Below are 12,714 nucleotides of genomic sequence, written 5' to 3'. Positions count from 1 at the left end.
TGAGCTGTCATGCTGCTTGGCCTGCCCGAGCACAGGAGGCAGCAGCAGAGCACGGTCAGCGGCAGCAGTTCACACCAAGGTTAGCTAAAAGGTGTTGTCTAGCAGCAGCAGCCTCACATTGCACCAGTCTTAACCTGCCCCAACATATTCTCACACGCATATTGACACAGCTTGCAAAAAGTATAGCCAGTTTCAGAGATATTCAAATGTGCATGCCATATTGGGCACATACAAATCAGTGATCTGCCCAGACTGATTTCATTTATGTTTTAGTCTGCGAGATGCTTATGCAAGACATGAAACGAATCTAGGACTTTGCAAACTCCTACTGAGAGTGAGCATGCGTGAGACAAACAGCTGGCAGACAAGTTATAACAACCAAAACAAAAACCCGACCCAAAAGATGGTTGCCCATTTCTTCTAAAAAGATTTTTTCAGGTTTTATTTTCAAGAAATACATACACTTAGAGAAGAAAGCGGAGGCTTTTTGAGCCCCATTGATGCCTAAATGGCAACCTCCAAATGCAAATTTCAGTCACAGGCAGCACTTAATTTGTATCAGCAGAGCACTCTGATCCCTGGATGGGATTTTGGCACTCCAGTCCATCAACTTGTATGTACATTCCAGAGGTGGAGTTTGGTTCAGAGGAAGCCTGAGGATAGGAACAAGGCAGGAGCATGTATCACTTCATCATGTGGAATGGTGCTTAGTCCCTTTGGAAAGTTGAAGTCTCTGTGTAGTTAGCAGCTGGGCCAGCCCATTCATCAGCATCATAAATATGGTCAAAGACATCACCAGCACATAGTGGCTAATGCTGCAAGGAGGAAACAGATAAAAGAGGTGAGAGAAAAAAAGTAAATTTACAGAGTAAAAAACTCCCTGACATAAACAACCTCCAAATATTTGTTTTTTTTTTCTAGGGCTAATTGCTGGCCCAGCATATCATTTTATATATGCTGCTCCTAGAATACAAAAGTTATAGCAGCACTATCATGTAAAAAACAAAGTCGGTGACAAAATAAAATGGTGGCCACAACAGAAAACATAGCTGAGCATATACCCAAGTGAATAAGTGGTACTGGGTGTAGTTCATTCAAGTGGGTAATTCAGCATATGTGGCTGAAAACATTGCAAAACTTCTGTTTGCTGTGAATTGATATCACAAAATCTAGGGAGCTTGCTATCAGATATACAGTCCTTGCTAGTAAGACAACTCAGATATTTAGATATTTCTATCAGCTGAAGTGCAATTTTCTAGAGAAAACTATTCCAGTGATGAGCAGCTTTAAAGAAAAATCAAACAAACACTACTTTTTCACTCAACATTTCTAAAAATTCTGTATTTCTCTGCAGTGGTGAAAAATGGTTTCAAAGAGATTAAAGAATTCAAGAGTGGCTAATAAACACAATATGAAGATACAGCTTCTGGGTTAGGAAGGGTTTAAGTCACTGTTGTGGTTTAAGCCCAGCTGGTAACTCAGTACCACACAGCAACTGGTTCACTCCCCCCTCTTCCTCCCTTTGCTCCTGGAGGGATGGGGAGGAGAACAGAAAGAATGTAACTCCCACAGGTTGAGATAAGAACAGTCCAGTAACTAAGGTATAACACAAACCACTGCTGCTGCCACCAATAATAGCAATGATAAGGGAAATAACAAGGGAAGAGAATACAACCACTCACCACCCACCGACCGATACCCAGCCCAACCTGAGCAGTGACCTAGCCCTTCTGGGTAACTGTCAGTTACCTCCTGGGCATGACATCCTGCGGTATGCAATACCTCTTTGGCTAGTTTGGGTCAGGTGTCCTGTCTCTGCTTCCTCTAGGCTTCCCCTCCCCCATGCAGTGCATGAAACTCAGAAAGTCCTTGCTCAGACTAAACGTTTGAGCAATAACTAAAAACATCGGTGTTAGCAGCGCTGTTCCCAGGCTGAAAGTCAAAACCACAGCACTGCACCAGCTACCAAGAAGGAGAAAAATGACTGCTACTGCTGAACCCAGGACAATCACTAATGATTTAAAAGTATAACATGTAGAGAGCTGTTCTCTTGCTCAAATTCTGGTACCTGATATTCACTAGTGTTAGAGGTGGGCATTTAGGGTCAGACTGAGAGATGACCTAGGATAGCCAGCATCCTGTGTTCAATGGCTGAAGCAGGCTGCTGTTAACATAAACCACAAGGCATTAAGAAATCAGAATTTTTCCAAATCCAGTGACATTTCAGGTTAAAGTTGCAGACAAAACAGTGCTGCACCCATGTCCATCATACATCCAGTGCAGATGTTTATTTTTCTCCTGGCACTATTGAAGATACTGGCCTTCTAACATGAAAGGTACACAAACCTCCCAATGCATCCATACCCACTATTTCAAAGCAGATGGCTCTTTAGGACGAGCAGGGTAGCTTCAGACTCAGTGAAGTCTGAGTTTAGTCACAAAAAGGATTGCAAGGAGCACTTGCTGGTTTAATGACCTGGAATTTCTGCCAGAGGACTCATTCAGTTTGAGAGTTTAGACACGGAAGAGCAGTAAAGCTCATAATGCCGACACTATCAATCCTCACGACCCCGAGACTGTGACAACCCTGGCACCAGCCTAGTGCAATTTAGCTCTGTGAAGTGGAGAAGCACCAGCTCTTAAAGCTGGGCTGCTAATCAGTGTGAGAGAATAAAAGTAATCCAAAAAGTTCACTAATGAGCAGAAGCTCTTCCACAGCCAGGGTACTAGCAACCCAAGTTGCCAAGGTCTGACCAAAGAGGATGGAGAACACTGAGGGGGACTTGACTCACGGTACAAGATTTTTCTGTTTCAGTTAAGTCTGACTAAACCTTCTTACAAACACCTTGCTCAAAATACATAATTTTAAGAAATCAATTACAAAAATCTATCAGCATAAATGGGCCCAGACCTCAACAAACAACAGTCTACCCTAACAGCCTGCACTCTGCACCCACATAAACTCCCACCTGTATGCAGCAAATAATATGAACAACTCAAGGTTTAAAATATCAGGAGCCATCTTTCTTACATCCATTTCCCATAAGCATCTCCCCCCTCCAGCTTTAGCTAAGCAGAGCAGTACACCTACAAGAGCCATATTCCTGCCCTGCTTCTGTGGCAAGGTGTAAGATGACAGGAGAGCATGAAGTCAGGCACAAAGCCTACTCTCACCCGCTCAGTGCACTTTGGACTTCGTAGCTCACAGCATATTTACAAGTAAGAAAGATAACACAACTCCCTCAAGAGCTGCCTTTGGAAGTCCACCTGGGTGTGTTACAGGTTTGGTCTCAGTTCTCCATGGGAAAGCACACTTTGCCAACTGAAAGTCAAAGCCTCCTTGCAGTTATCTTCATGGTGTAATGGTGCCCTTGGGCAAGCACCAAGGGCACATTACACCAAGTACAAGCCCTACAGGTACAGAAGTTTGCATGGCTTTTAAAGGAACAGCCACTCCAGTAAACAGCTGGATGGCTTAACGTCTCATGCATTGCTGGTAACATCTCATCTCCTCACCTAGCACCAGAATTGCAGTTTTTCACAGAAGTAGAAACACCACTTTCCTTCTAGCTTTCAAAGAAAGCTTGAATGAGAAATCTGAAAATCAGAAGCCAAATGAAGATCCTGCCTTTACTGCTACAGACACTCTGAGACAGCAACCAGAGAATTGTCAACTTGCTGCCATCAGCATGGTTCCTACATAGACATCTGAGTACCTGTCCAAGGTAATTCTTAAAACAAGCTTCCTCCATCATAAGTCAAACCTGAGCTAATAAGAAAAAGGAGTGAGATTTTAGGCTCCAGAAGTGGAAGGAGAAGAGACATTAAACAGATAAAAGAGAATGGTGTAGTGGGGCACAGTGGGGCAATGTTTATAAGTGATGAGCAGGGACAGAATGGTAGAAAAGAAGTAGTTGGTGGAGGGGATCACAGATGAGTTAAGGTAAGGCAGGTCTGTTCAATGGAAAGGTGAGTGCCCTAGGTATGAATCAAAGTCAACAGGTAAAGCTGCTGCTAGGAAATAAATTTTTTAAGACACTTGTTTTGGGGTTAAGGGCAAAGAGGAGACCATTTGAGGTACTACCATCTCCTGGCTTTGTGACAGTGAACATCAGCAAGATATAAGGAAAGACAATCAGAATCAAAGATCAGTAAAAAATGAGGGGTGTGTGTGTGTGGAGAATCAATCTTGTTCCAAAAAGTGTCTTTCTCCCAAGACAAACTAATTCCTAAGATGGCAGACCTGATTAGAAGCTAGGAAGACAGGAAGATGGAGTAAGTTATCATGGCAACTAAAAACCCTAGAAATAAAGCAAGTAAACCAAAACCAATTCATGCAAGAACTTGGAAGAGCACTCTCTACAAGAGTCCAAAGACCTTATTTCTTCATGACATGCTATTCTGAACTGCAAGATTACCCCCAGGCACACACTGAGACCCTAGATTCAGATTCTGAATTTTATGTTTCCTGGTATCCTGCATTTCCAGTCAGGATCTCACACCCTCTCTCACACAAAACAAATCACAAATGACATCACTCCTGGCTCCTGTTTTAAAAATCATTGGTAAACACTGTCTTCCTTCTAGTTACAAGACCTCTAGTTTAATGGTCAGACACAGAGGCCCCAACATCCCAAACCTGAAATCAATTCTGCTATCCTAAAACAGTCTGTTGTGCTTTATGTATGTCCCCTGAAGTTTGAAACTGCAGAAGACAGTTAAGATTGTATCTTTACCTTCCAGCAACTGTTATAAAAAGAGCAAGGGGATAGTACAATATGTGTCTATAAAAAACTATGTAATACTGTTACATAAAGAAGCTTTAGAATTTATCTTGACTATTTGAATATACAGCTATTTACAAATTGCATACACTATATAGATATCTCTCTATCTGTAGAGGTAAACATATCTTTAAAGCTACAGAGAAATTATTTTAGTGACAATGAAGAGGAAAAGCTAGCTATTCGATTTGTTTGTTCTTCAAAAACAAAAGACTGTCAGAACAAGCTTCTCATAAGCGCATACTACACACTGATACTTCAAATACTAGGAAAACTGCATTATTATATTATGAAATTGAATGGTGTCTTTTACTAGGGCATATGAGGCAGTTTAGGGTGACCTCAAGATATATAGTAGAGACTAAGATTAGCAGACTTTACAAGCTTGCACAAGTCAGTGCTATGAGTTTTGCATTCACTGCAAGACTATCATCCCGTTATTATACCAAAACAATAAAAAAAAAACCTCCCTGAAACACAAGTTCACATTGATTTTGGCATGACCATTAAGCAAACGAGCTTTAAAACTTTCTAAGAAGCCATAAATATTTATGGTAATTGATAATTTACTGAGAAGAGGGAATCAATGGTGCATTGACAATTTGCAGAATGTGGTAATGCAGGACTGCATGTTGGATCTGTTGTGGCTCAGCATTTCATTAACGATCTGGAAGAGTAGGAAAGGTAGAAATCTCTTTACATTCAAAGACAGTATTTAAGTGGCATGGTAAATTCAACCAGGAGAATAAAGGAGATATGGGGCACGGTAAAATGGCTTGTTAAGGCATGGTAGAATGAGATGTAAAAGCCAGGAATCAGTGGTGAAATTTAAAGAAAAAAGTAAATACGTTAGTAAACAAACCCTACTTCCAAACAATGTGAGAGATAAAACATCACCATAAAAAAGCAGTGAAGGTTGTCTTTTTATCACAAGGGATTTAAAACCAGCTCTTCTTACACATGACAATTCAGAGCACTGGTACTGGAAAACACAAGCGTTGCTTAATGAGAGTTTCCTACTGAACTTGCACATTCTCAGTAAGAGAGAGGACAGACAAAAGTTTTGAAGCGTGGTAATTAGAAAATCCGTAGAAAGCTATCACCACAAAGCAGAATGAGTATGGAAATATACATCACGAGCCTTGCAAATGCGGCACATATACCACTGAACTCTGACAGACTTCAGAGGAACCAATCTTTGCTGGGCAATTAAATTGCTGCTTTTCCACCTGTGACTTCAATGATGTGGTAACTAATAACGTCAAATGAACCTTGCTAACTGTGTGCATGCACACACACATTTCCCATCATTGCCACAAAAAAAAAGGAAAAAAAAAAAAAAAAGGAAAAACAGGGTGGGGAGGGGGGAAGGAAAAAACAGAAGAGAAAAGAGAGAAAAAAAAAAAAGGAAAAAAAGAAATACAAAGAAATACGAATGCAGCTGTCCCTAAGGGTGCTTCTATTCTTTGTTCCATGAAATCTACACAGGTTTTGCTGAGATACAAACAGTTGGAAGAAAAAGAACCATCATTTCCTTAACTGACTCAGCCTTCCCGGTAAAATTTTGGCAATGCCTAAAATGCCAGCTGAGACAGGATATTTTCAGACCTTGCTGTCAAAGCAACAACAGATGACACTGCAAGGGGAATGCCACAGAGCTGTCACTGCAGTTGCAACAGGAAGACAGGAAAGAGCCACGTTAGTATCTCTCTCCCACTGGTTTTGGGAATTGCCAAAACCCCATGAAGCTCATCTTCCCTTTCAGGAATAAACAAAAATCTGCTGTTGCCTACTAATTTCACCAAGCTTGAGAATCACACATTAGAAATATGCTCACAGAGAAGAAGGCTCAGCTGCCAAAGTATTGCTCATGCTGAATAGAAGGACCACTTCAGCTCTGCACCTATGGCTTCACCTCTTTCTTATGCAACCTCATCATTATTACCTTTTGTGCATATACACACACACATAAAACATGTATAAAGGGACTACAGTAAAATAACGCAGGTAGTAAAGTCAAGCATTCAAAAGTGAAGTAATGATAAATTTAAGGCTGCCTGAGCATTATGCATTACTATGTTAAAAATTAATTACAAATTACTCTTTTAAAAGGGCTTTTTCAGTGCTTTCTTCAGTGCTCAAAGCGTACACACACAGAGAGGCAGAATTACAATTGTGCATAATGAGCTCCCCTAAACTCTTCAGGATAAGGCAAACTTCCAGATGAAATGGATCCAACAATTCATCAGCATTGTAAATCTCTACACTATGAAGACTCTATATCAGAGAGCAAGGTTTTGGGTACTTGTAACAATTTATATTTTTGCTTGCTAACTCCCAATTAGAAAGCTTCTTGCCCAGCAGAACAGAACTTCTCTGAGGTCTTTACTACCCTTATTAATCTGCATAGGAATTCAAACTAAAAGATGAGGCCATATGATTTACCATAAACTGATCATAGCAAGGAAGTGTGACGTTAAAGCACAGTTTCCACTCTTTGATCTGTGTCTCCTCCCATTAGGAACCTTCAAAAGGTAGCTACAAGCAGGAATTTGAACCTCCAAAGAAAACAGGCAGAATACGTGTGCACACACACGTGCATGCACTGGAGGGAACACTGGGGCTCAGCAAAGCACAGAGTAAATGTAGACTAAACAGAACATTAACAATGGGTCACTATTCAACTTCTGTTTAAGTAACAGTGTCAAGTGACCAGATTGGCTGGATTACTAACAACACATTCCCTACTAATCTTATTACAGCATATTACCTATTTCCACAACTCAGGGAAGGTAAATCTGAGATGTGTATTCCTTGTATTTGTTATTTCTGGACTATTCACAAGTAACCCAGGACAGACTGAACAGTTGAAAACCTACCCCATGATGTGTGCTGTGGAGGCCAGTATGACTCATAATGCAAAACAAATTCTCTCATTTAAACTGTGATTTCTATGTTTAAATGCTACAGATTTACTCTTCTCTAACTAGGGGAAAGACAAAGGCAGGGGTCTTGGTAGCCACCAACGTAATTCTGCATGGTTCATTAATTCGCAGGAGGTTGTATGCAACAACAGAACTAGATTCAAGACAATAAACAGTTCTGTTATTTTAGCAGTGATTAAAACTAATTAAAATGCAAAACAACAATAAAAATATTTTTTGTGTAATCACTGTTCTTTAGAAATCAAACAAATCCTACCAACTATTTCTTGCCATGCTAGATTTGTCACTAACTCCATGTTGCTCTGGCACAGATTTTAAGACCCAAGTTTTAGCTTGGGATATATACATATATATGTATACCTGTGTGCCCACATGCATGCATATGTTTTTTAAGTATCGGGAACATAACTGATGCACCTGATTAAGGAGAGTAATTGGAAAAAATTACAAGAGTTCTGAATATGTAAACAACAATATTAACCTATGAGCCTGTCAAAAATGCAATGGAGGCAAAAAAATACTGTACCTTGTTCCAATATCCAGCCAGCTTCCATAATCTTTAACCAAAAAGAAAAAATGCTAGGAAATAAAACAACTTTGATTAGTACATCAACACTGCACAGTTTGAAATAAAAATTTAAAAAACATGTTTTCAGGCTGTTTATTCCAAGTTTCTAATTTTTCAAGTAGAACAAGGGCAAGATCTTTCACGGAATGCTCATTTGGACCAAAGTAAAGAATAGTCTAAGAGCCAGAAATAGATTTAACATGGTGTACATGTTACACATGTAAACACAAACAGATAAAGATGGACTAAATTCTGTTAAGCTGGGCTTGCAAGAAGCAGAAAATTACTGGAGAGAGAACTTTATCAATAAGAAAAGCCAAGCCACCTCATTGTTTGAAATAACAGGTTCACAAATAACACATGGTGCCAAAGAGAATGCTGTATATTGTTTTCCACCACAAGTGTGTTTGGGCAATTCTGGCAGTTCCCCACCTGTAAAATGGGAATAATGTTGGAGAAGACAGCATGTGTGTGTTAGTGAATCCCCCAAATTCTAGCTGGTGGCCACATTGATCCAAGACCACAAACCAGTTCTCTTTTTTTTTCCTGACAACTTTCTCATTTCTTGATATACACACAGCTGCTGCAGATCAAGCCTATTTGGTAATACTCTGTTTTGTACACCAAGCACATATTTTCCGTTTTAAAATGTTTAAATCAAAATAGGAGAATGCATGAGATATCAGGTATACTGGATATACTGGGGCTTGCTATACACCAGTACATGTCTGCTCTCTTTGTCTAGTTAGACTGATTTCACTAGTAAAATGCTGAGAGTCTGGTTTATTGGTAGTTAAATCCTTTTCCTGTGGAATTTATAAAAAAATAATCAGATTAGTCACAAACATTTATTTGAAGCACACAAAACTGTACCTTCTCCATTTCTCACTCTACAGACAAACTAGTCATTACTTGCTTTTTACTCACTGATTTTCCTATCAGGTGAGATCCACAGATCACACTGTATAAGGAAATCACATCAGGAACGCTTACTCCAGAGGGACAATGCATCTGCTAGCTGAGAACAGCTCTACCAGGTTTCTGTTTACCTTGTGATACCCAGTGACACTGCTTGCTGTGCTGAAGACAGTTTGAGGGGACAATGAGAACATACTTTTAATCTGTAAAAATTATGTTGGGGTATGGCTCAGCCTTGTGTTGTGTTAGCTAGCTTCGGTTTTGGACACAAGCTTTCTGAAGATACCTTTTCCTAACAGAGCACTAAGTGTCTTTTCAGATATTGCTGGTCTCCCGGATTCTAGCAACTCTTAACAGAGCTGGTGGCTAATGCATTTCTTTTTTTCTTCTTTTTTCCAAGGGCAGGTGGGGTGAGTAAAAAGTTCAAAATTCCTGAAAAATTAACTAAACTTTGCATACAGCTACAACCGATATCTTATTGCAACTCTTCCTAGGGATTTGATTGGAAAGCACAGGAAAAACTCAGAATGGTAACTTACTACTTAATTTTGGTCTCTTGTTAGTATGAGAATATTGCTTCCTCAGAAGCATTAATTACATGAAATTCAAAGCGCAAACTCCTCCTCAACTGGAGGAGTTTTATCTCTAAATTATGCCAGGATTTAAATCCAATTCACTGCCCTAGTTACAAGAACTTTGAAGTCTGAAACTAATTCAGATCTCTCTTGACGGAATTAGGAGAGCCCTCTGCTTCTTGATCTTATTTGAAGAGAGTGTGCAACAACAACTTACCAAAGCCATGATGTCTGAAATCACAAGAACAAGGAGGAAAAGGCTGCAAAGAAAAAAACAAACCAAACCAAACAGACCATCAACCTTTATTTATGGCCACAGATGTGACAAATATTATTAAAACCCCCATGAAGAAATTAAAAGAAGATACGATTTGTTGCAGTTGCCTTTCAATCACTCAAATACATTTCAAAGTATTAGCAAGCAGTTTGATCTCTGGCATTGTCCTACAAAAGCCAGAGTAGGACATTGGGCACTTGGAATGGCACCCTGCTTGAAAAAAACATTTCACATGAACAGAGTTTCATTTTTGCAACAGAGAAACCTAACACAAGTCATTTTTTGGAGAACAAAAGCATCTTACAAACAGCACCTGCCCCTTCCTGATCAAGGAGTTCACCTACCAGTCAGACCAAATAAAGCTGATTTAGAAGCTCCAAGATGGACTCGAGAGTGAGCAAAGCTATTTGGCACAGGCAGACAGACACCTGAGCTGATCGGTCCTATTCTGACAAGCACCCCATTGGGTAGGAGACTGCTAAAGGAGGTGCTCGCCCCCCGCCCCCCCCCTTCCAGATCTCTGAGTGCCTTTAAGCTGCTCTGGGAACACCCAGCATTTTGGTGGCATGCTCCCAAACCCATGGGCCTCTCTGTCAGGTGACAGGTTACTTCTGCAAAGTAGGCTGCAGCCAGTAAAAGGAACCAGAAGGGAGCATGCAGAACTATTTTTCCCCCCATTAACCTAATCTTCTTTTCATTAAACTATGTAAATCCCACATTACAGGAAAGCAATTGCTATAACTGGTTAAAACTAGTTTCTAAGTTAATGACATTGAAGCAATGTTGCAAACAGCTGACCCATTAACAGAAAAGTCTTTAACTAGAATATAGTTAATTTGTCAGTACTACCATCACAAATCCACAAAGCTTTTTTTGGGAAAATGTCCTGCTGCAGTGTTGCATGAACATGTGCTGGAGGGACACCCATACATATCAGTGCCTCCTGATTAGGAAGTTTCTGATATTTTCTACATTAGCTATGCTTCATTAGTAAATAAGGATGCAATAAACCAACTCTATGTTAAGACACACTGAATGGCCTCTTCCTACTTCCTAATGACTCGGATAGGATGTTGCAATCTTGTGGAGCCTAGCAAGTACTCAACTAGAGGGTTGTTTTCACAGGCAAGCTCCAAGAACATATTCTGACAGAACATTACCCATGAACAGCAAAACAACCCAAACAAACAAACAGACAAAAAACCCAGAAACTCCCTTTAATCTCTAAACAGGGAGCTTAGGAGTAATTTGGCAAAATCACAAAAGTCTACTTTTTGCCTTTCTGAACTGCAGGAAGCCTTTCACAACAGAAGTACAACACTAATTTCAGAGCATGTTTATGCACTGCAAAGACAAGACTGTCCCCTGTGATGGCTCAATTTATCTAGCAGGGGTAGCAAAAGCAATAAAAAATGTGACTCAGACTTCAGGACATGCTGATAATCAGAGTACAACCTCTCCAGGGATCCTGGGCACATCTTGTGGTTTCTGCCTTGTTCCCAGGCTTATGCTGTGGCAGTGTCACTGCTCCTGGTACCTAGGCACAGCTAAAAGGAGCCTGCACAAATACCAGCTGGAGTTGCAACCACAGCCTCAAAGTGGCACAGATGTGCTCATATCCCCTCCTTTAAGAAGCTGGTATTGTTTCCCTTCTCACACATTCAGATGCACATTACATAGAAGTCTGAAATATCACCAGCACTGCCAAGGCAAGCATTCACAAGTTAGGAAATGCTGACCTTTATGATGCCTGAGCCCTAGCAATAGAAATCGCAAGCTGGTCTTTTGAGCAATCCCAATTTCGCAGTGCAGCCCTGCACTTGTATAAGCCTTAGTGAGGAGTACAAGACCCTGGGGCTGACTCCCTGGGGGTCCCAGGGACAGCCCAACTACACTGCACACACAGCTAAGGCAGCAAAGGTAAAAGGGATGGTGAACCTTGGGCTGTCCTTCAACAAGAAGTCAGATTTGAAGCTGCTCTGTTCCGTGTTAGTACCAACTGGTGTTGTGTAAGGCGACAAACAGCAGGGCACAGGCAGGATGAAAACAAAGTCAGAGAGCATCACACTGAGCAAAGGCAGCTTCTTCCTGCTCAGCTAAGCAATATTCAGGACAGTCTCTGCAGCGGTCCTGCCACTGACAGCGAGATTTTTGGTCAACCCCACAATATCACACAGTGACAAACTCAAAATCATGTGGCTGACAGGGGTCTCCTCTGTCTCAGCACCATCTGTAATCGCACATGATGAGCAGAGTATTCAGTCACATCCACTGAAAGGTGGAGGGAAGTCTAACATTTCAAACAAAGGTCTTGAAGGAAAAGTATTTCAAGTCTGGATACAGCACTCTGCATAGTCTGGGCACCTGTCTCACATTCTCTCCGAAATACAGGTGAAGAAAGGACTGCCAGCTTTCTAGTCCTACTGCAAAAAATATGTAATACGAACACACCTGGGAAGCACTGAAATGCAATGGAAAGGCATCCAGCTTTTTTTTTTTCTTTTTTTTTAAAGGCTATTTGTGGTGAGGTCAGTGCTACAAAGCTGCAAATTGGTTACATTATAAATGGGTTACATTAAAAATAGAATACTGTAGGCAGAGATGCAATATAAAACAGAAATCAGACTTTAAATTCTGCTAATTTTTC

General features: G+C 40.6%; 1 protein-coding gene across 1 annotated transcript in view; it reads right to left on the bottom strand.

Moving 5' to 3' along the window:
- Positions 1-414: 414 nt before the first annotated feature.
- PIGN (phosphatidylinositol glycan anchor biosynthesis class N) overlaps positions 415-12,714 on the bottom strand; it is an 88,087-nt gene continuing 75,787 nt past the window's right edge. The window contains exons 26-28 of the mRNA XM_061346254.1: positions 10,008-10,050; positions 8,256-8,308; positions 415-815 (exon numbers count right to left, since the gene is read on the bottom strand). Coding sequence (XP_061202238.1) covers positions 692-815; positions 8,256-8,308; positions 10,008-10,050 — 220 coding nt within the window. The 3' untranslated portion in view covers positions 415-691. The remainder of the gene's footprint in view (positions 816-8,255; positions 8,309-10,007; positions 10,051-12,714) is intronic.

Source organism: Neopsephotus bourkii, unplaced genomic scaffold (assembly GCF_033783945.1).
Source record: "Neopsephotus bourkii isolate Nb327-2 ecotype Australia unplaced genomic scaffold, CSIRO-AGI_Nbou_v1 NB_272, whole genome shotgun sequence".
Classification (NCBI taxonomy): domain Eukaryota; kingdom Metazoa; phylum Chordata; class Aves; order Psittaciformes; family Psittacidae; genus Neopsephotus; species Neopsephotus bourkii.
This window is presented reverse-complemented; position numbering and strand designations above follow the sequence as displayed.